The 26,468-nt window shown below is 39.3% G+C and overlaps 2 protein-coding genes across 2 annotated transcripts; one reads left to right on the forward strand and one right to left on the reverse strand.

Moving 5' to 3' along the window:
• Positions 1-2,306: 2,306 nt before the first annotated feature.
• On the reverse strand, positions 2,307-6,724 carry LOC139727350 (ficolin-2-like). Its single transcript, XM_071638311.1, has 4 exons — positions 6,688-6,724; positions 4,614-4,771; positions 3,603-3,864; positions 2,307-2,578 (listed from the first exon to the last, which is right to left on the reverse strand). The coding sequence occupies exons 1-4, from the start codon at positions 6,722-6,724 to the stop codon at positions 2,307-2,309; spliced, it is 729 nt and encodes a 242-aa protein (XP_071494412.1).
• Positions 6,725-14,212: 7,488 nt separating this feature from the next.
• On the forward strand, positions 14,213-25,570 carry LOC139727345 (DDB1- and CUL4-associated factor 13-like). The gene is made up of 10 exons (XM_071638306.1): positions 14,213-14,315; positions 16,029-16,228; positions 16,780-16,887; positions 18,152-18,241; positions 19,785-19,940; positions 20,630-20,790; positions 22,190-22,354; positions 23,083-23,218; positions 24,470-24,633; positions 25,132-25,570. The coding sequence occupies exons 1-10, from the start codon at positions 14,243-14,245 to the stop codon at positions 25,217-25,219; spliced, it is 1,341 nt and encodes a 446-aa protein (XP_071494407.1). The 5' UTR covers positions 14,213-14,242; the 3' UTR covers positions 25,220-25,570.
• The last annotated feature ends 898 nt before the right edge of the window (positions 25,571-26,468 follow it).

Below are 26,468 nucleotides of genomic sequence, written 5' to 3' on the forward strand. Positions count from 1 at the left end.
TTAACTGGTACATAATTTCCCTTTTAACTAAACGAAGAAGGAGGTCAAACATTTGAAACCCGAAGTGCAGACGTGATCAACGTTAATGTAAATCGCCATAATGCGTTGTCTCATGATAGGTAAAAATAATGAATGTTTATGAGGGCAATGGAGAGAATGATTATTTATTTTCATGAGGTAAAAGCTGAAATGATCCATTCAACGAGGCGCAGCTTATATGCTAGCTAGCGCGCTGTCGCATACACACACTGCATGCAAACGCAAGCGTTTACACGCGTAGCGTGCCGGGCTCACGGCGTGCGTGCAATGGAGCAAATCGTATGGATCCAACATTGCACGGTAAATGGAGCCACAATTGCACGGATGATGACGTCATAGTGAAATGTGGCGAATGACCATTTGTCAAACAAGCAATCAAATTACAAGGATATATTTAGACGTTATGATATAATACGATTTACCCTCGATTTATTTGCTATAGCATTAAATACAACAACACCAAACAATGTGGGAATCACTCGGAATGCTGGGGGATGATTGTTCCAATCCTTGTGGGATTCATTTAAGAGTACATTATATATCTACTTTTGTGTGAAAATCATTTGCTTCAGAATGGTCTCATATTCAAGTAATGTGCAGTTTAATGCTAACGGCCCGTTAACGATCGCCCCGTCACTGTACAGGCATGCTAACCTGGAAACATTAAACTGCACATTACTTGAATATGAGACCATTCTGAAGCAAATAATTTTCACACAACAATAGATATAATAATGTACTCTTAAATGAATCCCATAAGGATTGGAACAATCATCCCCCAGTATTCCCACTGATTCCCACTGATCAGTTACTAGCCATCCCCTTTAAATCAGAGAAAGAAAATCATTCAAAACAAAACTTATGATCATTCGAGCAAACCAATAAATACGCATTATCTATCATACCATGTCAAAGTAAAAGCGTGGTTATTTTAACATTTTAAATGAAATATTTGGTTGATTTAGTAGACATGGTCTATAGACCGATTCGGGTTCGTTGAGGGCAGCAGACAATTTGTGGCACTGGGCGCAGCCATGAGCTCATTTTGAGGTGTCTTAGCCGACCTCCCTCCTCTCCCCCACCCCCGGGCAACATGTTTATCGCGCACTTGTAACAAAGGCTCGCGCACTAAGCAAGCATTCGTGCACTCAGTACGAGACGCCCATTGGCTAAAACAACCATGCAACAGTTTTTCATTCCGTGCGTAGAAGGGGGTGGGGGAGAGGGGAGGAGGTGGGGTCGGCTAAGACACCGCGTTAATGGCGCTGCCCATGCCAAAAATACACATAGCGCGTCACAGAATCGGTCTATACAGATTTGCCAAATTATCTATGCACCCATATACCAATTTCAAACAATCTATCTTCTGAACCCATAACCACTATTTTAGTCAGTCTCCTGTTATTAGCCTCTCTTTCATTCGATTCGTCCTCTCGGGCATATTTTCATTTACCCGTCCAGTATTCAATATTCATTTCTCAGGGTGTTATGCAGCATGTCCATTTGAATTGCATTCGTTTACACCTGTGAAAAGTGTTCCTTGCAAGTCAGTACATTTTGTTACATTATGAGCAAACACCCTGGGTATCTTGAACAGTTCCATGGCATTTGCTACTGCAACAATTCTTCTCATGAAATAATATCTGCCGGGTAAGATGAAACATGAAACACGAAACCTACCCACAAACATAACCCTAAGCCTAAACCCTACTCCTTATATCAAACTTAACTTAAAATCGTATCCTAACTTTTACCCTAACCCTATAAAGAAAATAAGTCCGGAGCAATTGTCCCAGGAGCAAATTGTTCATGTCGTGTCACCTCTTGCACTCCTCCCAAGCGGGTCGTCCACAACGTCATTAATAATTAGGGAACTTTAGATTTGCGGCGCGGACGTTTGAAACGACTTTTGCGTTGGCCGTTCTCCTCTCCCCTTGCGTCGTGTTGCAAGGTAGCTTTAGATCACGCAAGGACGCAGCAGATACAAAGGAAATGGCGCCTCCGTTGGATTATTACATCGAGTAGCTCTGTGCGTCGCAAATTAGAGGGGACGCTAAAATGGCCCACAAGCACTGACCACTGATGTCTATAGAGATCAGTGCCCACAACCGACCTTGCAAACTCGGGCGACGCGAGTTCGATGTTTATAAGCAAATTCGCACATGCGCAGAACAGGGTTTGTCCTCTGAACCTGTCGAACGTCCGCGTCGCGAAAATCTACAGCTCCCCATTGCATTTGAGACAGTCACTTAACATTTTCAAGGTGCTCAGTCATTGAAACGTGCCCTGGCCGAGAGAGGGCGGAGTTTCATCTCTGCTCGCTTCAGCGAATAGTTCTGGCCCCTCCACGGCGACCAGACAACGCCGTGGGAGCCGAAGTCGTGCGAGCCTGCCAGGAATATGCCGTTGAGAGAAACGGTGTGACAAGAAAAGTACCACCATCCCCCGTGGTAGGTCTGAGCGCAGTTGCCATCGTGACCGTCGTTGTCGCGATCTTTGGTTGTGAATGGTCTTTTGTTGTGAGACAGAAGTCCGTTCCCTGTTGCCATTTTGATGATTTTTAAAGGAACATACAAATATTTAGAATATTTACCATTTCAACTTACTTTTAAATTTCTAGGAGCTGAAGTCTAGAAAAATGTCATACTTTAAAATCGTGCAGAACATAAATCATTTAAATCGACAGCTCCAGGTAAAAATTTGTGGAATTCATTGCGGCCCTTGGGCGTAGAAGCCAATACTCTCATCAAATAGCCAAAATTACGCTGAACAAGAATGATGACATAGGAGGCTCACATAATATTATTTCAGAAATATAGCAATGTTTGTAATTTCATTACAATACCACTCGCTTGGAAAGTTCACCTGTATGGAATTGATGCATTTTTTTTTTTGGGGGGGGGGGGGGGGTGGGGGGGGGGGGGGTTCTGCTTACTTGAGCCCGCAGCACTCAAATCATTCTTATGGTGAGGCTGCCATGTCATCATCCTTCTCCATTATGACTTGTTATAAATTTTGACAACATTCTTATTTCTCATCCCAGTCGCTATAAATTCTGAAACTCTGTACTCAGTATGACTAATTTATAGTTGATCAAAATCTATTTTTGATGTTAAAGTCTGAAAATCATCCGGATGTCTCCTTTAACGACTCGAAATCAGAATGAGAAAACGACCAAAATAAAAAACCCCACACAAATGACAGAAGTATCCAAAACACAGACGGATCTATCTACAGTATCTATATGATTATTGATTATCTATCTATCAATCTATTTATCTGTTTATCTATCTATCTATCTATCTATCTATCTATCTATCTATCTGTTTATCTATCTATCTGTCTGTCCATCTATCTTCTATCTGTCTGTCTGTCTATCTGTCTATCTATCTATCTATCTATCTATCTATCTATCTATCTATTAACTGCTTTCCCGGCTAGCCTGCGGTTTAATATGCCGACACGTTCGAGCATGATATCTCCCAATGACACTGACACCCCAGTGATAAAAGTGTATCATCTTATACCGACACACAGTTTACAAAGTTGAAACTAGTATCTACCTGCATCGCCACTGTATGGCCCCAGTTTGATGACGTAATTCTGGTGTTCGTTGCCCAATCGGATCGTCAGGTACTCCGCGTGCCGCCTTTCCCCGTCAAAGTCCTCGAGATCAACTCGTAGTTGGTAGAGTTTCTGACGGACAATGCGGTAAACCCTCTCGTTGCCCAGCCAGTGCTCGTTGACCACCGACCCAAAGCCGTACTTGTAGTCTGCCCAGCCGCGGTCGAAGTCTTCACCGCCGTCCAGTCGTCTGTGGAAAATCTTGGAAGGATGTCATTGTTTCAGGAACGATGACAAATACATTAATTTTGTTTGTATGTTCTATGTTTCTATGTAAGTCTTTACAAGACAAAGCGAAGAGCGCATGTCATCTCCTTTGATTACACTTATTTGGCCTATGATTCTAGTTCCGTTATTTTCCCTATAATTAATTTTCCCCGAGAGGGAGTGGGTGGGGAGCTTGGGAAAACGGTACAGGGAATAATTTCTCTTTTAGACTTTGTCAGGAGAGCTAGCTTATGTTACGTTCAATAAAGAGACAGCATTTTGATACAGAGTAATGACATTGAATCTGAAACAGTGATTTTTTTTTTTTAAATAGAAATGCATAATATGTATAAAGATTGGGAAAATAATGATAATAAATAAATCTAGCATATTCAATGGGTAAGAGGTACTGAAGCTGTACTCACTTTCTAGATGCAAATCCAAGAAAAATAAATCATCTTACTCAGTATCCAAGCCGTGATAAAACTAACATAATTCAAGTACACGTGGGAGAACTTCTCCTTAGTTCAATACTTCGAGCTCTCCTAAAATGTCATTTTCCTTTCTTTTGGGGCAGCCCTGCAAGATGCCATATAGAAACAGGAATTTTATTTATAGGTTTATGGGGGAAAGGCAGGAGCGCCATCTCAAAATACCTTTTATATTGTATTTTTTTAAAAAAAACTGGTTTCCGATAGTACTGTCAGAATTAAAGCAAACCACTTCGACGTATTCGTACTTACAGTCCAGCCCCCTCTATCCGTGTCCATGTCGCAGTAAACGAAAAACGGGTCTTCGCAGTCATCAGGATAGATGGCATAGCGCCCGCTAACGTTCCGACCTGATTCCTGTACGTCGGCGCAATCACGCGGAAGGAAACCGTCCAAGGAACTGTAAATTACTGCATGTGAACATGAATATTGAAGATAGCGTGCACTCATTTATGAATGTGAAAACATTTCGTGTAACTGATGCTACAAAAAAAAAATGATAATAATAGGGGCAAGGAATATCTCCACTAATGTGAACATATCGAATACTGAGTGTGCCAGCTGCAAAATATATCCGGTGAATGGGCACAGTGAGACAAAAAAAAATAGAATTTTTTTTTCTTCCTGTTTTGCTACGTTTCGTTGCCACAAATCCTAAAAATAATTTTTCATATAAAACCCTAAATTAAAAGACCCCAGAGCTCATTATGCATGTGAAAAAAGTGGAATCGTCGTTCAGTGTTATCGACGCCTACCCTCGTTTTTCAGTAAATTTAGTTCAATGTTAAGCTCTGTTAAAACATGTTGTTTTGGCTTTAAATATCAAAATGCGTCCAGAATATCTCATCGTGAAATATCCCGTAATCTTGTGATGCTGATTCCTTCACGTTTCGTAGCGGCAGTAAAATTTTCGAAGGGACACCACATTAGGGGGGGGGGGGGGCATTTCATCAAGTGTTCTATCGGTGATTTCACAGAAAAAAAAAATGCTCTCAACCAATCAGTTGCAAGGATTTCAATATAGTATAAAACAGTCAGTAACTGTTGTCAGTGACTGACAAGTTTTATAAACACTGCTTACGATTATCATTATCAAATTTCATGTAAATTCAATATTTTTGTCACTTTTTTGTTGTAGAAAATGATTGCAGTTGCCTAGTTTGAACATTTTGAAGTGAAATAACTATGAAATCTGATCAGCTGCAAATCAACATTAATAATAATTCTTAATACTCGCTATCAATGTGCTGCATTCGCTATGACTGGACCACTCTATTCCATTCTCATACTTATTTTCCTGTCAATCTTGCAAAACACGCATCGCCGTTTATTTGTTGGACTATAGCTGTATTATCATCTATCATTACCGTGTTGGTTATTAATTCTATTAAATATATCGTGATCCACACTGTATATTTCTTGCAAACTGATTCAATAATGCCATTTTCCACCCTTTTATTGGATGGAAATAAACAATAACAGAATTAATGCCCCAGTCACATAGACATCCCGGATCACCCCGGACCTGTCCACCCCGGATCTGATCCGGGATGATCCGGGGAGAGAGCCGTGTTGACGCCTAAATAGGACATCCTTGGACATCCATGTATGTCCGTGTAGATCCGGGGGCATCCGGGGGCCAACACGGCAACTTTTGGACGTCAAAAACATCCGGCGTCATCCGGGGATTGTCGTGTTGGCAGAGCAATGCGGGATGGTCCGTGTGGCTGCTGTGTATTTGCCGTGTTGATCCGTGTAGATGCCGTGTTTGTCCGTGTAGACGCCGCGCTCTTCCGGCCTTATCCGTGTATCTGCCGTGTTGATACCGTGTATACAGTCATATCAACGCTCGTCAACACTTCATCGAGGTCGAAACTATCCCGGATCTCCCCGGATCTCCCCGGTTCTCCCCGGATCTCCCTGGATCACCGTGTAGATCCTTGAGGATCCGTGTTTATATGGTATTGTGACTGGGGCCTTAAGTGAACTGAACTGCTTTGAATGTATTTTGATTGAAATGGATCAAATTTACTTTCTACTCAAATTTTTTTTACATAGTACATCAGCCTGATCGTATAACACGAACAATATAAGCACATGTCATCAAGTGATGTTAGTTAATGGCATATTTTTTAGAATAAATGTAAGGTATAAAAGGGGCTGAAATACATTTGTAATGATGGGGATTGGTCATTTGAACAAATTCGATCGATTCGAAAGGTTTCCCAACATGGGCTACTTAAGTCTGATACGATATCAGTAAATCCGTTACAGAAATAGAGTCCAGTATGTATAAAATTGTATTGAAAGTAGATGACATACTCGCCTTTGTGGCCAACCGTGTTCAGAAGGGACTCTGACATCCTTAGATTTCTGTTTGCCATGGCAACCAAGTTTAACACATCTAGACCCATGGGACGTTCCGTTTCACGAATTGTCCCCGATGCCTTCATTGAATACAATCCGGAAAAGAGAGAGAAAGGGGGGGGGGGGGGGGGGGACGTGAGAGAATAATTATGGTCTTTAATCATTGTGTTTGAGTTTTCGATTTATATATTATCCCTCATCGTGTTCAAATTGAGTTAGATAAATATAACAGAGTAAACTTACATTTAATACGTATGATAGAAACAAATGATGAAAGTTGTATCGAATCGAAAAAATTGTCACAGTAAGCAAGCTATGCAGTTTCAAAGTTTTGGCAGGTTTCATCAAACAGTGAAAATTCTTTGCAATCACACAAACTCTGACAAGCACAAACATTGATTTTTCAAATTTGTTTGTAAAATGTGATTTTCCTCAGAATATTCAATTCACCCTAAATCTCTGCGTAATTCTTGTATTTCGTTTGTACGTTGTATTCTTGGAAAAAAATGCAGAAATGAATTGAAATTTAAATTTAAAAAAAAAATAGAAGTAGCGATGATGTTATCACCCTTAAGTTTTAAATCGGTGTGTTCAAAAAGCTGAAGCTGCAGCATTTCCATCTTATAGGCGCTATTCCAAGACGATACTATTTCTTGATCAACCTTTGCTTGATTTTAAAAGAAACTACAAAATTGCAGGGCTTATATCTTAATCTAAATATTTTCATATTATGCTAAAGCTATCATGCACTAAACGAATGTCTGCAACCCGTCTAACGTAAAAGCAAAATATATGAAATATTTTACAGAATTGTTACGATACGCATGATGGATAGCAATCGAATAGCGGTTGCCTTTTTATATAAGTGATAATATCAAAACAGTTACACTGATGAATTACAGTAAACCTTGCCTACAAGTCGATCTCTCAAATTCGAAAAAATTGGCTAAGTCGAAGAAAATAGATTCTGCCAAAGATGGATATAGGCATGTATTAATTCTTTTCTGATCACGACCAAAGCATAACGAGCAATTAACTACATACAACTGGCTATGTTGACAAAATTTCATATCTAACAACTAATTTTATGCAATCATATCTACATCAGGGAAAAACGATAATAACAACATTACAGAAATACCTGACTACTCGGAGTAATTTGGCTTTCTTCTCCCCTCGGTGGATTAATCCACGCGGTTGTCAAGGCAACGAAACAAAACACCAGTAAAAGTCGATCAGCACATCTCCATGGAAACCACGTCATATTGTTAAATGTATCCCGCCTCAACACTGAACACTTTTTGTGGGGTAAATGACAGATTCAGGGAACCCACGGCATACGAGGAGACGAATTATGTTGAGGCGAAAAAGAATCTTACACAAAGACTGCATGCAGATACCAAAAAAAAAAAAAAAAAAGAAGAAGAAAGAATGAATAGGCACCTCGTCTTTGGTGTGCACCCTTGGCTATCCCGCGGCAATCGCAAGTCATAATATGCGAAGTATTGTGGGTAATAATAATTTGTTGTCGTTATTTGTCCTATGCGCTATTTCCTGCGGTTCCCCCATAGGATGTCCCGTCTGTGTGTAGTCCTATCCGAGTGAGTGATGTCAGATTTGACAGCTCCTCGCGGGAAAAAAAAAAAATCAAGTAGCGCAGCTACGATATGACTAAAGCCTCAGGTAACTCGATAGTTTAAAATGACTGTTTTTGCAGCAGAGAGGACGAACAGGCAAAAATGAAACAAAGTAAAAACAAAGGAACATGAAATAAAGGGGAACGGAAGATTACATTACTGAAGAGTTGAGATGAACAGATTATAAAGATTTGATAGCATAAGAAAGAGGGGAGGGGGTTGACTAATGATGCAGCTGGATATATGAAAGAATTCTCAGAGAGCATCATAGACATAAAATAGGGAATGAGAATACAGGAAGACGTAGATTGATTGACTGAAAACATTGACTATGAAATCATCGAGTGTGCATGAAAGTGCCAGATAGAGAAAGATAGATAGACAAGATCAAAGAAGAGTAGAATGGAACAGAAGAGGAGAAAAAGGAGGAGGAGGGTTTAAAGTTATGCCAAGAACAACCGAACGGAGATTTATAATTATGGGAAATTATCAGATAGCAATCGCAAACTGGTTTGGAGGTGATTCGAACGCTCTTTAGTACCTTTGACACATAAGTCAGTGTTTCTATTTGCACTTTGGTTTGCACGAAATAATTATTTTAGTAAGAAAGAGGAAAAAAGAGATGTGGATTTGCAGGGGAAGAGAATGAGAGAGAGAGAGAGAGAGAGAAGGGTGAGAGGAAGAGAGTAAAACAGTGAGAGAAAAGAGAGGAAGACAAAGAAAGGAAAGAAAGGAGGGGGAGAGGGAGAGAGGGAGACTGAAGTTTAGAGAAAACAAAACGTCTTGCATTGGCGTCAACGCTTATTACTCACTTCACTGTGACGATGACGCGCCTTCCACACTCGATTTTGCCGTGTTTAACAGTTCATCCTGAGGGGGAACTGGGAGTAGGGCAAAGCGGAAGCGCAACATGCACGCAATATTTTCTGAGCAGTCTGAAACTATTAAACACTTTGTTTGTGCTCAATGAACAATTAGAGACAAGGATTTTCTCTCTTCTCTCGCTCTGCCCCCCCCCCCTTGCCCTTTTCTATTGGGTGATAATAATAATGATAATAATAATAGCAATGCTAGTGCTACAACTACTACTACTAATAATAATCATAATTATTATTATTATTATTATTACCATTATTATTACTATTATTAATCTAAATGCATTATAAGAAAAAAGACATAAACATTAATTATTGTCGCCATCAATGTAATGAATTCAACGCTGTTGATATTTCCAAAATCTCTTCAAATGCTGATTGCTTAATCTGTCGACATGATTATTATCATTCACTCTAAGGAATGAAATGGTAAATCAACATTTCAAATATCATTACTCCTCCAACCTTTTTGTAAATGTTAAATCCAACACTCAATAATAAATTTTGCATTTACAGCTTGCGAAATGGTAGTTCAACTTTTGAGCAGTAAATCTACACTCTAAAAAAATCCGGGTCAGAACTGACCCTGAACTGGGTCCGTTGGGGTCACACACCGTTCCGGGTCAAAAAAGACTTGGAATTTGGTCATGAAGACCCGGAATGAGGTCACCCTGACCCAATTCATGACTATGGATGGGGTCATATCTGACCCCATTCCTTGTCATTTCTGACCCGGAACGGTATGTGACCCCAACGGACTCAGTTCCGGGTCAGTTCTGACCCGGATTTTTTTTTAGAGTGTAGCATTTAACAAAAGGTCGGAGGAGTAACAAATGATGATTTACCATTTCATTTTTATAGAGTGTTGCTGATATCATTATGATTGTTATTGTTAATACATGTATATTATCACCATCATCATTACTGTTTTCATTATTTTGCCGTCAGTGTTTAAACTTGTATACTCTTCTATATTGAAGTCCACAGACGCAATCTCCATTTAATCTGCAGGAGTATTAGCGGCAGTCGTTGTAGTAATAATCGTAATGAAAAAAAAAGTTGCCAGTCGCAGCAACATTGCCGGTATCTTAGCAGAGTCAATGCCATTAAATACGTCATCATTATCATCGTGTTGCATCGTTCTCATCCGCGTCTTGATATCATCACGTATAGATTGTCATTTCTGTTTCAACCTTCACTACTGCATTGTATGTATATGTGTAATATTTGTCAGTTATTAACAAAAATATCGTCTTTACCAGGGCCAGTTAGATGTGCGCTGGTCATGAGCACTCATCAAGGACGCTATTCGCTAAGTGCTTCGTCCCTTGCATATGCTGGAGGGGTATTGCCACAATACCGTTCTATAGGGCAAAAGATCCTACTTTTTAAGAAAAAGAGGCACAACTTTGCACATTACGCATGTCACACTGGGAGCACCTTTACGGGTGCAAGTTTGCACCTTTCAGACTAATCTCACAATGGGAGCACCTTATAAAGGTGCAACTTTACAACTTTCTGGTCTTGAAAGGCGCAAAATTGCACCCTTAAAGGTGCCCCCAATGTGACATTTGGTAAAGGTGCAATAAGTTGAACCTAATTTTCTTTGACTGGTAGATATCGTGTGGGGCTTTATTTTAACTCTTTTTTATTATGCTGACAAAGTTGGGCGCCGGAGATCGTACCGCGGGAGACACACGTACATCTCTTATAATACCAGAGCTGGAAACAGTCTTATAACTCACGTGGGAGAGCAGCAGAATGATTGCGAAAATGGCCTCAAAGCGGGATATGGATCTCCGGCCGTAAACGAAAGAAAGGGCATGTAGTCTACCTGACACGTGCGTACCATGACACTACCTGGAGAGGGAACCTCCAATCAGCTAGGACACCTCTGGAGGCGGGCTCTGGCTGAACTAATATCCGTACTGGTTCAAAATTGCCTGCTCCTGCTCAGGCTCGTCTGTGAAGGCTTCCAAGTGGTGGATTCATGATTGGCGTAATAAAAGCCGTCTTGTGCGATCGAGGAGCGCGTCTATCCAGGAAGCCGCTTTCACGTACCTGTTCGATTTGCCACAGCTGTTGTCTGGACAGCGTCCCCGATGAGACCGGCATCAAATTATATTACTAGGAGCGGCGCGAGGACCACGGGGTATTTCACGAAGTCGAACTTATTTATTTAAGATTGACTAAAAATTATGGTATGCCACTGGTTTCACAGTTCAATTTCATTAGCATATAATCACCACCCACTTCAAATTATCATCAATGTTTACAGAATAATTCCATTGTTATTTATTTTATCTTGTATTATCAATGGCTACATGAAAAATGTCTCCAAAATCTTCATTTTCGTTAGAAAGTTGAGCAACATTGAAGACACACACAGCATACCATAATTTTTAGTCAATCTCAAATTTCAAGTTCTTTGTGAAACATCCCCCAGGTATCAAACTGATCACGTAAAGTGTCATTTTGTCGACTAAGGAGGCTGACAGGTGCGTAGGGGGGACCAGGAATCCTGAGATAATCAGCAGCACATGTACCGATGATACGTAGACATTATGTTGAGAGAGAGAAAAAAACAACAACAACAACCCGAAATCAAAATGATTTGCACACTAAAGGTACTGTTTACCATTTCGAGCAGTGATTTAAAAATGTTCGAGATCGCACATTTGATGCATATAAATTATGTGTATAGCTCAGTTGTATCACAAAACATCCTACCACATAAAAATTTGGCAATAAAGCCACAAATGTAATGAGATATCATTGTTTTTTCTCAATAAACCATATAATTAATGTAGACGGTTTATTCTAGAAATAATTTATATTTTTTCATAACTACTGTTCACATTTTGTATATCAACAATACCTAACATTGATTATACTGATTAACACGTTTCTATCCCTAAGTCACATTTTAGAACTATTTTGAAGCACTAAAGCTGGGTTTTTGTTTCATCTGCAAATCATAAATAATGTCTTAGATAATATGGTACAATGCAATGAGGTATTGCAATGTACGTGTATAATAACAGTGCTTTATGACACAATACATACAATGCATATGTCCCTATGCGTTAAAGAAAAGGTCTGGAAAGATTTAACAACAACATACAATTTCAATTACAATGATGTGTATATATTCAGAATCTACATCAATAATTCGAAAATTGGCCAAGTTTTGAAATGGCTGAGATATCAAAAAAAATGATCTTAATAAAAGGTGGGACTCAACTTTTATTAGAATAACTTTGTTTTACTTTGTTTTTCGATATCTCAGCCATTTCAAATTTTATTTTCATCAAATAAACTTTGAATTCCTCTTAAATTGTATGCTCTCTAATATTAATCTCATAAAGTGGTTCCTAAATATCTCGCAAAAAGTTTAAAGCTGGAATCTCACCTCGATCAGTCAATACTATATGCCATTCCTTTGAATCTAGGGACTGCAAAATTAAAGCGATGGTATAATTTTGGTTGAGATTGGGCTTCAGGTTTTCAACTTTTTTTTGTGAATTAATGAGAAACCTCTAATGAAATATAAAAGAACATACAATTATAAGAGGTATTGAAAGTTAATTTGATGAAAATTGGTTTTATACTGAGATATACAGAAACAAAGAGGTTCTGATTAAAGGTATAGGACCCTCCTTTAATTTGGACCACTTTGTTTTACTTTGTTTTTGGATATCTCAACCATTTCAAAACCTTGAATACCTCTTGGAATTGTATATTATGGTCTTTAATATTCCATACGTGGTTTTTAATTATCTCTTAAAATGTTGAAGTCTTAATCCCGCGTCACAACCATAACTAAACCATCCCTGAGTAATAGATTAAAAAATCTCGCGATTTTTTTTTTCAGTCGTAGTGTATAGTCTTTGCTTGATAATAACCTCTCTGAGCGGAGTTTCAGCATACAAATCCCCCTTAAAAATTTTCAGAACTGAAATGAAAGAAAAAAAGTTTGTGTACTATCAGGGAACAAGAGACGCTGTGACTGAATCTTTCGCATACAATGTAGAACCTTTTTTGTTTTTGTTTTTGTTTTTGTTTGCTGCGATGCATCTTACATGTTTTTGTTTTGCTTTGATTTGGGTTTGTTTGTTTGTTTGTTTGGGTTTTTTGGGGGGAGGGGGTTCTGTTTCGTGTTTTTTTTTCTTTGTTTGTTTGGTTTTTGTTTGTTGTTGTTTGCAGGGCCGGCGCCATGGGAACGGGGAGGGGGGTGCTCTGGCCCCCACTTTTGTGCAAGGGTAGGGTGCCATCATTTTGGGCAACCCCCCCAACCTGAACTCACACACGTTTTGGGTGGGTTTTTTTTTACCCCAGAAGTGGCACTAAAAACAAAACAAAAAAGAAAAGAAATAAAATGAAACCTTGAAGTGTGAGCGAGGTTAAACCCTTTGTTTTGGCTGCTGAAGACCCTTTTTTCCTTCTCTTTCTATTGTTGGGGGTGTTTTGTTTTGTTTTATTTTTTAATCAATCAGATGGAAGGATTTCTCTAGCTTAAAAATAACAGGGTTTTTTTCAGACAAATTAAAGCTAGAGAAATCCTTGCATGTGATTGGCTGGGAGCAAATTTGACAATAATATACTTCTTGAAATGCCCCTCAGAAGTTGAGCTGAAGTCCTTTTTTATTATTTTTTGCTTCAGTTTGATGAGAAGTGGCACCAGAAGTTGCGCTGAGGGCCGTTTTTTTTTCTCTCTCTCTCTCTTGCCTCTCCCTCTCTCTCGGAAGCATTCACTCACTGTATTGAAAACTGTGTAGCAGCAATGATCCTATCATTAACACCTGTCAAAGAGCGTAGCAGCCAAGCTTCTGTAGGATCTTTGGTAGCTAGCTAGCATTGAGTGTGTGCGACGTGTTGCGCGAGAGCTGGGGGAGATGTGCGTTATGCAATGGAGCGGCGCGGCGTTGAGGGACTGTGACCACGTGAAGGGGATATTATTATCAAGAAACTCCAGATCCTGTGGTTGTGGAATACACTCATCATGGTAAAAGTGAAAGTCCTAAGTCGGAATCCTGATGACTACGTTCGGGAAACTAAATTCGATATTCACAAAGGTAAGATTTTAACAATTTGTACCCTTAAACTGATTTGTATATAAGCAGCACGAATTTGTGTAGTCCCACTCGCTGACTTTCACGTGTGTAAGTTTTTTCCTCCAATTCCTACCTTTTAGAGGCATTAGAAACTCCTAACTAAGTTAGATCCTATCTAACGTTAAATGTTGTGTGTAACTGTAAGCATTCCGCCCCCTCTAGTAGAGAGACAAACACTCTGTCCATCGGATAGGACATTTTAAAATGGTGGTCCCATGTATGAGTTTGAATAACTCCGGGGCGCTCCTTGTACACAGTTAGATACCTACTGTGTGGGAGCGCCCTGAGACTGTGAGTCAAAAAAGAGTGCTATCTCTGTTACAAGTGTGTAAGTTGGAAAAGCAACACAAATTTTCACGCAACTATAAGTTTCGTAATTTACCAGAAAAATTCTTACTTTTATAATGTAAGTACATTTCTTACCTTATTCATACGATACGTTCACTTGTTAATTTCCACATTTATCAGTGTTTATCCCATTGGCCATGTAACAGTGTTAGTCTTGAAAAGACGTTTTTCTACGAGATCATCTCCATATACATGTACCTCCCATTCATTCTTTGGCTTTCGATACTAGCTTTGCGTGGCACTTTATGCATTGGCGATATGAATAACGCATGAGAGTCGCGATGATTTTAGCCTTTGAACCAGGCCCTTTTGCTGTGTGCTGTGTGGTGGCGAGCGGAAGGGTTCGAGTGAACACCAGCAGCGAGTGATCGGGTGCCACACGATGTTGCACAGCAATAGTGCCTGGTCAAAAAGGCTACAGTGCTACCGACTCACGCAAGCGCAGAGGTTTCAAATCCCGTCTAAGTGAGCAGTTGTCGATCTCGGAGATCCCTACTGACCAAATCATTGTAAGTCATTGATTTAGACAGAAATGGACTATTAACGGACTATTACGTTCCGCATATCCTCTTGTCAATAATTGGAATCCACATCGGTAAGAATTCAAATTGACGCATTTTTTAGTATATAAGGTTAAATTTAACCGCGATACTACGCCTTTCCAGATCCAAAATCCTACAATGCACAGCCCCAACGCTATGCGCTGGGGCTGCTGGTCACAGTTAGAGTTTGAATAGCCACAACTCATGCACGTAAAAGATCCCATTTCATACATACTATTAAGATAGAGTGAAGAGCTGGGTGCTTATCCGCCCAGTGAAGTGGTCCCCCAGCCCCTACCCACCCACACAAGAAAATGGGCAAATGATGCTGACCCCTTGTGGGTTCACCCTGCAGGTGACTAGCAATAGTCAGCAAATGGTATCAACCAGGCATATTTTGCCATACGCTTGAATGAAGTGATATGCAAATACTGGAAATAGGTGACTCATTTAATGCTTAAATCTAAGTATGAAATTAGGCTTAACACAATACATGTACGTGTATATCCGTGTACAGTAAAAAATTGTATGGTCATACCGATCTTGGGATTTTTAGAAAATGATTAACATCTCATAATCAAAATATGTCAATCCAAAACTTCTTTTTTTCCCTTCCTTCTTCTCGGCTGATGGAGCCGAGATAACAGTTAAGCTATTAATTGTTTCTGTTGTAATGGAGAAAAGAATTTCAAATGACGTGTAATCTGACTGTTTGAAATTGTTTGAGTGTTATAGACATGTATGTTTTATCTCTGATTTTTTTCTCTTTTGTTTGAAAATTCAGTTCCAAGGAACTATGACCCTGCCCTTCACCCCTTTGAGGCACCAAGGGAGTATGTGAGAGCGCTGAATGCCACCAAGCTGGAACGAGTCTTTGCCAAGCCATTCCTAGGGTCACTGGAAGGGCACAGGGACTCTGTCCACTGCATGGTCAAACACCCGACCAGCCTGTCTACGGTCTTGTCAGGAAGTTGTGATGGTGTGGTAAGAACTGTACATCATGTTCAGTATGTTAGGTTTAACCTTATGTGAAGGGGCTATGCAGTACAAATGCACATTGACTTGTATGGATTCACGATACCCTACTCACCTCTTTTTTTAGTGGCAATAAGAATATCTGAATATGTGCCATATAATTTATAACAATAATTCTCACATTTTTCTGTGGATTACTTTGATATGCCCACAAAAAAATCCTTCTAATCTGAGATTCTGCCAGTGACATCATTTGTCTATTATTCACATTGCTCAAGTAGTAATATGACTCACAAAATGCATTAGAATACACCTTCCACTTGATTGAGCGTACATGTACAAACGTACAACAATAACTTGCAGGTTTCCCTGCAATGTCTTTTGTTAATCATATTTAGTGACATGAAAAGTTGTAAAGAATAAAGTTATGTAGTACTTGTTGGCATCAAAGTCAAGTTAAAAACAATAATGTTTAGGCGGTACATGTATTTAAAGGGTCTCATACTGCAAATAAAAATACATTCATTTACTTATTTTGATATATTCATTTGACCTTTCAGGTGAAGATTTGGAATCTTTCAACCAGGACCTGTGAGAGAACTGTCAATGCCCACCGGGGTTTCGTCCGTGGACTCTGCCTGGACAGAACAGGGCAAATCTTTCTTTCTGTGAGTTGTCTATTTGAGGTACCGTAGTTCAATGGCATCATGAGGTTTTGGCAACAACATTTTGTTTTGTAAGAACTTTGTTTGGAAATATTGTAATAGTGGAATTTCACACTATTTTTGTGGATTCCGTAGATTGGCAGCTAAACATCTCCTTTCTGTGACACACAAGTTATGTTCTGTCCTAAATAGAGTGGTCTTCTTGTATTTTTTCCTTCAATGAACATCAAATTTATACCCCATTAGTCTTAGAAACAATGCAGCAGTAGTACAATAATAATGTATTACTAGAACACAGGGCATGTGACCTACAGTTGTATGGCCATATCAGCATGCAGTTTTGAACCATTTTTTTTTAATTCAAGCTATCAACTATTGTATGAAAATGGACAAAAATCATACCATTAGAACATTCCCATTAATTAACCTTTTAAACAAACATCTGTATCCCTATTTATGTGACTATGCTAGTTTTGTTAATCTGACTATTCAAATGGTAATTTATTTCCACTTGGCTGATGATGTTACTACGTCATAGGTCAGCCACTGCAACAATTTTGCTAGACACAGTATCCTACACAACACTATTTCAATATTGTGCAAAAGCTCATTGAGAGGGCTTCAAAAGTGTCAAGCTCAGTGAGTTTGAATGATATGAAGTTCAAAGTGTGATATACAAAACAACTGACAATATGAACTTAATGGTTATGAATCTTAGTGAAAGCATTATTGCATCTGTGTGTGTGTGTGTGTGCGTGTGTGTGACAAAAAGAAGAAAAGCAATTTTGAATAGACTGCATTTCAAAATTCAAAAGACTTTGTAGCCACAAAAATAATGTAATTCTAGTTTTACTAGTTCGTGCATTTAAACAATATTAGGAGTGAGAAATCACATGCACATCATTAGATTTTTACTGTTATTGTAACTTGTGACATCCTGCTGATGAAACAGACATTTCTATCACTCAAAACCCTCTCACATGTTCTAAACTACAGTTGACCTTGCTTACAATTGTAGGTAGACCTCACATAAGTTGAATAATTTCCTAAGTGAAAGGTCTTTTCAAGTCCTCTTCTCTTTATATTCTTTTGATTTTATGTAATCTTTCAGAAGTTGAATTTTCTCTAAGTTGAAGCTATTTTTTCAGTCCAAATGGATTCAACGTTGGTGAGGTTGACTGATAGTTGAATTAACGGTTCATTGTATTTGAAACGTGTTTGGATTGTAATGATTTGTGATGTCCTTTTGTTTGCTCATGGGGCGTAGGTTGGAGATGACAAATCAATAAAAAAGTGGAGGACACAGCCAAGGATTGGTGATGCGGGCCAGGAACCACTTGACACAGTCATTGGAAAGGTAAATCAAAGGAAACCTCGGAACAGAGCAAGAGAGCACAAGCTGTAATCACACCATGCAAAACTACACATAGTTTGTTCAAATTTCATGAATTTAAGTAATTACCCAGTATCGGCTTCATGCTATAAGGATGAGAACCAACAGTTGCTGTTGGGCGGAAGCTCAGTGGTCTAGTGGAGATGACGCCTAACCAGAGATCAGGAGGTAGTAGGTTCGAATCTTGCTCTAGTATGTACGCCATGATTTCTTTTACCATGGCTACTACTAAAACACTCATCTCATCAGTTTTGTGCGTATTTACGTTGATGTAGGGCAAATGGTCAATCAGTTGCAATGCACATAGTTTGCTTCCTGATAATTTCCAAAGATTTGTGCACGCCATCATGCTACAGACAAAACTATGTGCAGTTTCAGTGGTATGAAAGTACCTTACGTTTCAGTCTCCTACAGGAAAAAAAAAATTAAAGGGATAGTACAGTTTTGGTGGAGATGAGAATTGGGTTTTTAACTTTTTGCGAGATACCAAGAAAACACTTACGTTATAGTACAGAACATACCATTTTAAGAGGAATTCAAAGTTTTTTTGACGAAGATCGGGTTTGGAATGACTGAAATATCAAAAAACAAAGTAAAACAAAGCGATCGTAATAAAGTGTGGGTCCCACACTTTATTAGAATCGCTCTTTTTTGATATCTCAGCCATTTCAAAACCAATTTTCATCAAATAAACGTTGAATTCCTCATAGAATTACATGCTCTTTCACATTTTATAAGAGGTTTCTCATTATCTCACCAACAAATGTTAGAAACCTGAAATTAGGTCTCAACCATAACTGTACAATCCCTTTAATGCAAACACGCTGCAGCGTACACAAAAAGGAAAATGTGCATTAACAAAACGAATGGATCTATTACTATGCCATTTTTCAGCAGCATACAGTCGCACTGCACAAAACTATGTGTAGTTTCACGAGAAGTGGGAAACTTCCCAAGTGCATGCAGGAAGCTTATTTGGAAGTTTTGCTGGTAACTTCTTGGGAAGTTTGCAGTCACACTCCCCAAACTATTGATCGGGAAGCGGCATACCTTAATGTAAAACTGCATAGTTTTGTAACATGTGACTGCGCCTACAGTGAAACATTCTTTGCTATGTTGAAAATCAGCATTGTTGCATAAATGTCCTAATGCTACTTCATAGATTCTCTCAAGTGTGGGTTAGAATGCAACAAGTCAGAATAGGATGTGTTCATGAGGACAGTGTCATACACATCCGTGACTGCAAATGATTTCCCCAGTTGGTTTTGTTTCTTCTCAAGCTAACTCTGTGTGTTTCTCTGTTGTAATGAATCTTGTCATTAGCCATTTATTGGAGATCTTCGTTCTGGAATTTCTGATAATTGTCTATAAAATCTCACAAGGAAGTATATAGCATTTCTCAGATTTGTCTCTGTGTTTGTGCATTTTTGTAGTCTTAGCGATCTTCATTTTGAAAGATATTCACAAACCAACTCCACAATTCCCGTCATATCTCATGCCACTGCAGAACATGTACATCTCAATTGACCACCACTGGAAGGAGAGCAAGTACGCCACCAGCGGGACGCAGGTGGACATCTGGGATGAGAGTCATGCTGACCCCATCAACTCCTACACGTGGGGCTCGGACAGTATCCATCATGTCAAGTTCAACCCTGTGGAGGTGAGTCCAGAGGGTTGCTGAATAAGAAGGCTGAGTTTAGGAATCCCTGAATTGATTGTTAACAGAATACTGTAAAAGTGGATATTTTCACGTGACAAATTTTTCGCGCTCGGCCAGGTTAAGAAGAGTTTTGCGTGTTTTTAATTCCGCAGAATCCTGACGTCAACTACAGGAACATGTGACAAGCAAAAATATTTGCATGCTTTTATTTTTGCGCTAGTATCGGGTTGCGCGAAATGCGCATAAATTTCAACAGCGCAAAAATTTCCACTTTTACAGTACTAGATTCAGGCTGTGTCCAAGTCAGAATAATAATACTTGACAGTAGAATGTAGTAGCTTTACTTTTACTACAACTACATGTTGAATGATTATTTGCTTTAGTACAAGCACTACGTACTGCTACCTTTACATCCTCTGTACTATTATTACTTCTACTTCTAATGCTTCTACAAGTAATGACAATAATGATGGTAATAGTAATAATAACTAATCTTATCAGTACTGGTATTTGTACTTCATAGTTGTAGAAGGGTAGTAATGGAAATAGTACAGTGTATTTTTTTACAATATCATTATTATTATGGATTGATATCTCATTTTGTCACTGCTGATTCCACTGTTACAGTTGTTTTAAAACATCATTACCATTGTAATTCATCAAAACTGTTGTTCCAATCTCCCTCACAGACCTACATGCTGGCCAGCTGCACCCAGGACAGGAACATCATTCTGTACGACACACGAGGAGCCGCGCCAGTCAGGAAAGTGGTGCTGGAGATGCGGACAAACACCGTGGCGTGGAACCCCATGGAGGCCTTCATGTTCACTGCTGCCAATGAAGACTACAAGTGCGCCCTCTTTTGACAAGATGCCTCTCACTTTTTGCTTTCTGCCTTTCTTTCTCTCTCCTCTGGGTGTTAGGCTCTTTCATTGTGTAGGAAGGCCTCTGCCCTCTTAAAGAGGAAATCCACCCTAAAAATAAATAACCTCTATAAGAAAGAGAAAAAAAAAATCGCTAAAGAGCATTCCATAAAATGACGAAAATCAGATAAGAAAAGAGGAAGATATGACATTTTGGAATTTCATATTTCTTCACAAAACATTTCTTGACCAGTCCTTACAAATATTCAAATGAGGGAGGCGATGATGTCATGCCCTCACAATTTTTCATGTACTGTATGTTATATCTGAAATTCAGAAAAACTATTTTTTTTAGATGTTATTTTTAGCTAGTACAAGTAAAAGCATATTCTTATACCAAATGGTTCCAAGGCCAGTTTTATGTAAATATACAGCTGAAATCTGAGATTTTTGTCATTTCTGTATTGAAATGAATAAGAAATTGTTAGGGCATGACATCATAAACTTTCTGATTTGAGTATTCATAATGACTGTAAATTTGTTTCATTTTCTTATGAGATTGATAAAACTTTGGAGAGGACTTCTTTAAGCTTGTTTGTCTTTGCAAGCTTGTTGCATTATGCACTTCTCTGTATCTCTCACAATGTCCATTTTCTGCTCTGTCTCTGTTCCTTGTCTATCCTTCCTCTCTTTGATTTCTCTGTTACTGTAAAAATCATAATTCTTTTATGTAATGTTTAAGCACTGACTTTACACATGTGGTTTTTCAGATGTTTCGTCATGATGATAATTCTTTGATGGTTGGTGGGTCATTCCCATTGTAGAATTTCAGCCCCTTCTTAGATGGAGGTATTGTGCAGTAAGTGTTTGTCATTCGGGAAAGGAATATGTACCGTGCAGAAACTTATTTCAAGGTGAATTTGTGAAACGGCAAAAACAGATCAATGAAAAGTTGGACTGCAGGGGAGAAAGGCACATGTAAATATATCTTGTAGTTCTCTTGGTATTGTGTCTTATGGGAAACATACAGGTATTTTAGTGGATAAGTCACTATTAGAGCGATTACATGGCTGTTCATATGAAATGTCTCTCATTTTACATGTATATACCAGTGATTCTGCTCGAGACATAGTGGGAGCATGTATGTAGTCTTTAGACATCTCCAAGATGTAGAGAAACATCTCCTGTGTAAACTTGAAGACAATAATCCACTTTTTGTAATTTCCATAGCAAACAAGAAATGCTCAAAGAGCTTTGAAGATGCATTTTGTACTTCTCGGAATGCCTTAATTCTGTTAGTCGAACAGCGCCTATCAATTCGAAAGAGTTGAATTTCGAAGATGCTGATAATGCCAAACATGGTGAATTTTGTCTCTCCACCTGCAGCCTGTATACCTTTGATATGCGGAGGTTGGACAGAGCCGTCAATGTTCACATGGACCATGTCTCGGCGGTGCTCGACGTTGACTACTCCCCAACGGGGCGAGAGTTTGTGTCAGGCAGTTTCGACAAGACCATCAGAATATTCCAAACAGATAAAGGACACAGCAGGTGAGATAATCTGTGATGCTTGGTGAAAGGAGCAATGGGAAGGAAAAAAAAACAACAACTTAATTGTGGATGGTTTATTATGGCTGTAAACAGTACAGTTCCTGCGTAATAGGGGTGGTATAGTTTTGGTTTAGATCGGGGGATTGAGATCTTAACTTATTGTGACATAATTAGAAACATATCATAGAGCATAAAATTCATTTGATGAAAATCAGTTTTGAAATGACTGAGATATCTACAACAAAGTAAAAGAAATCCTAATAAGAGGTGGGTCCTACCTTTTATGAGAATACATGTACTTTGTTTCTCGATATCTCAGTCATTTCAAAACCAATTTTCATCAAATTAACTTTGATCTTCTCGTAGAATTATATTCTCATATCTTCATCTCTTCATATCTTCTTCTTCTTCCTGTACTGTGCAGAACTTCCTGAGAGTATACTTGCACACTATCTTATGACAGGTTTCTCATTACCTCGAGATTATCATCAAAAGAAGTTGGAAACCTGAAGCCTCATCTCAACCGAAACTTTACCATCCCTGTAACAGGGAGTTCTTTGTTACAGTCATTGTTTTCATTTGGAGGGAGGGGGTTTTTCATGCCACTCACTTTGGTGTGCATACCTTCCATTACTCCTCCTCCCTCATCTGTTTCCATTTTCTCAAATTTCCTCTCTTTTACTCCAATTTCACGCCAACATTCATATCCCAATTCCGCCCGACATCAGAGAAGTGTACCACACCAAACGGATGCAGCATGTGACGTGTGTGCGGTGGAGCTTAGATAACAAGTACATCTTGAGTGGGTCAGATGAGATGAACATCAGACTGTGGAAGGCCAACGCCTCAGAGAAACTTGGAAAGGTAACTTTGATATTTGATCAGGCTGCACTGTGAACCTGAATTATGTCGATACTACACACTCAGAGACTCCAACTCTCCCACTTTCGACAGGAGATCTCCCGCCGAAAGCCCATTTTTGCAAAATCTCCTGCTCTGCTTGAGATTTAATTTCTCCCGCCCTGGCTCTGTGTCTCCCGTTGGAAAGGATTTCTTACTTATTGCCATATCGTATGTTGAAAAATAAGCCTTAGATAGCATGTGAGAGCATCTAGAACCCTAGACATGCTAGAACCGCAAGGAACTTCGCGCTTGTGATGTGCGCTTTGCGCACATCAACTTAAAGTCTCCTGTTTGCTAGGGGTTTCAGGCGGGAGAGTCTTCAGATCAGAAGGTGCTTGTGGTTGGAGTCTGCACACTATCTGGAAGTTAGACAACGTGTGCAATGCAGAGTAAAAGTTTCCCAGAGTGTCATGGACGTGGTAACTCCTGGGTGGGTCACTAAAACAATTATCATTTAAAAGGCTCGGTGTTTACTTGGGGTCATTACTGACATTTTGCAATTCAAGTAAGTCATCACATTAGCAACGTGGACAGATTGTGCTTATATTTGTAGAACATCTGAAACAAGTTCTGTTCAGACTCTCAAGGGAGAATTCCGGACCAGTTAACAGTTTATCTGAAAACAAAGAGTAAAATCTTCTAAGCACAGCAATGAAATGCAATCAAAATTGCATAAGAATTAAATAATGCAATTGTGAAGTTTCATTAATTTGTGCAAACTCAAACAGTTGATATGAGATAAGCGAATGAGTGAGCTGATGATGTTGTCACCTCAAAATTTTCTCGTGATTGTGGTTTTAAAAAAAAGACAGAAATTCAATTTTTCTGCTATGTAAGTGTAAAACAGAGAACGTTCTTCCTCGCCAAATAACTTAAGCTGTTTTCTCTAAGATTGGTGGCCACGTGTATTTAGGACCAAAAGGGTTAAAGGTTCACATGTCCACAGCCTTCATTTCTAGTGTATCCAGTTTGAGTGGTAGGATGTGCTGCACAGAATGGTTGTGACAAGATGATGGTCCTTGGGGGGGGGGGGGGGAGGGGGCATTTCATGAAGCGTTTTGGTCGGATATTTTTTGACAAACTGTTACAAGTTACTGAAATCCTTGCATCAGATTGGCTGAGAGCAAATTTGTCCGACAATTTTTGGACAAAATGCTTCATGAAATGCCCCCCTGATTATATCCTCTCTTACACTTTTATCCCTCCCTATAGCTGAGCCGCAGAGAGAAGGCAGCGGTGGACTACAACGCTCGACTGAAGGAGAAGTTCCAGCACCATCCCCAGGTGAAGAGGATCAGCCGCCATCGCCATGTCCCCAGCCTTATCTACAAGGAGAGCAAGACCATTCGCATCCAGAAGGAATCTCAGAAGAGGAAGTAAGTGTGGATTAGGCATTATATGATCTACTTCATGGAGGAAATGTTCACTATGTGACCCGTGCATCACAAAACCAGCAGAAAGTCACACATGTCGATTTTACGTGAGGGCATAATATTGTGATAAGTGAGACAGGTCAACCTAATCAATCTTAAGTTTTTACATTTTCTGAAAGAGCAATCCTTCGTCTACATTATTCTAAAATTTGGGATTACAAAACAAATGGTAAAATTGCATTTTTTTTGGGGGGGGGGAGGGGCAGTTCTTCTCCATCATAAAGGAATTTTCAGTTCTATTATTCTGAAGAAAGGTGTAAATTGCTTACCACTGAAATATGCCAACTTATGAAAGGAATCTAATTATCAGGGTGGCAAAAATTATCCACGAACTTTAAACTCTTCCTTTATGTCATGAACCCGTTTGTGTGCAATATGAATGGCACGTTGCATTGGTGGTGTGGAGAGGGTTAATTGTCATTCTCTATGCTTTATCTGCAGGGAGCACAACAGGAGAAAGCACAGCAAGCCAGGAACCGTCCCCTTCAAGGCGGAGAGGAAGAAGCATGTTGTAGGGGAGGTGGAGTGAGAGGGATGACCTCTGCTGGTCTCCGTCTACCCTTGAAGCTCTCCTCTGAGGAATGTTTTGATGTATGGTGAGATGGCGGACGAGGATGTGGCCATTTTGGGGAAAACTCCCTGCCGAGAACTTTCACCGACCGTGATCTGGCATCTGGTGATCTACTGTATAAGCTGTTATTTTCGCGTACAGATATTTTTGCAAATGAGGAAATCACAGACATTTTCACAAGATGTTGTTTTCACGACTTGACACCGACATTATTATCAATGCACTGTTTGATACCCAAGTGTAAGGCGACATTTTCTGTGTTTTGCAAAAATCAAACCCTCGTGAATATAACACCTTATACGGTATCGTAAGGAGAGATTGCCCACTCTAGATGAACTCTCAACCAAAGATACTCACCTGCTGTGCTATGGAAGACACATTTTGTGGAAAAAGGCATACTAGTGTCACACTCACCATCCAGCTGCTTCTGGTATACAAACATGTAGTACCCAAGTTCGACAATCCTTGGTTCCTGCCTTGTGCCTGTGAAAAGGACTTTTTTTATGCATTTTCTTTCTACTGTCGTTTCAAAAAGAAGTATCACTGCAACAAATTGTCAGTCATTATTTGCATTTGTGTGCTTTGCAAATTGAGATTATTGATGCTGCTACGAGCTCATCCCATTATATGACGGCCTCCACTGCATTCCTCCCCCCTCTTATTACCAAATTCCTAAAAAAAAAGAAGAACTAAATCATCTTACCCCATTTTCTCAAACCAAAGAAGACATTTTATATGAACGTTATTTGCTAGTCTACACATAGACTTTAAGGAACTCATCCCTCAGTAGCTATTGTCCATCGTTTGTATCTGCCTGATTTATCAAACTGTTTCAGTACCATAATTTCTTATATCATCCACATGTTAGGGACGCTTCCCGTCATCCAAGAAAATGCTTGATTCTGCTTGTATCCTCTTATGGGGCTTGCAGGTTATTAAAACTTCCACATCACATTTTGATGCGCAGTTGTCTAGTTCATACAGATGTCAGCTATTATACTGGAAAAAGAAAGAAAGTGTTATAAACATGTTCCTTCCACAGATGTTAATTATCTCTGATTTTAATGGAGTTGTCTAATGTCTACAGAGTTTTATGTGGTATGGGGGGGGGGGGAATCTTGCTTTTTTTTACCTAGCAATATTTTGAAAATTATCACAAGGTTACATAATGTTCTGCCTCATTTTATGACAAATTGTGATTTTGTTT

Source organism: Diadema antillarum, unplaced genomic scaffold (assembly GCF_040938485.1).
Source record: "Diadema antillarum isolate AM-2024a unplaced genomic scaffold, OU_Dant_1.0 seq00000127_RagTag, whole genome shotgun sequence".
Lineage (NCBI taxonomy): Eukaryota > Metazoa > Echinodermata > Echinoidea > Diadematoida > Diadematidae > Diadema > Diadema antillarum.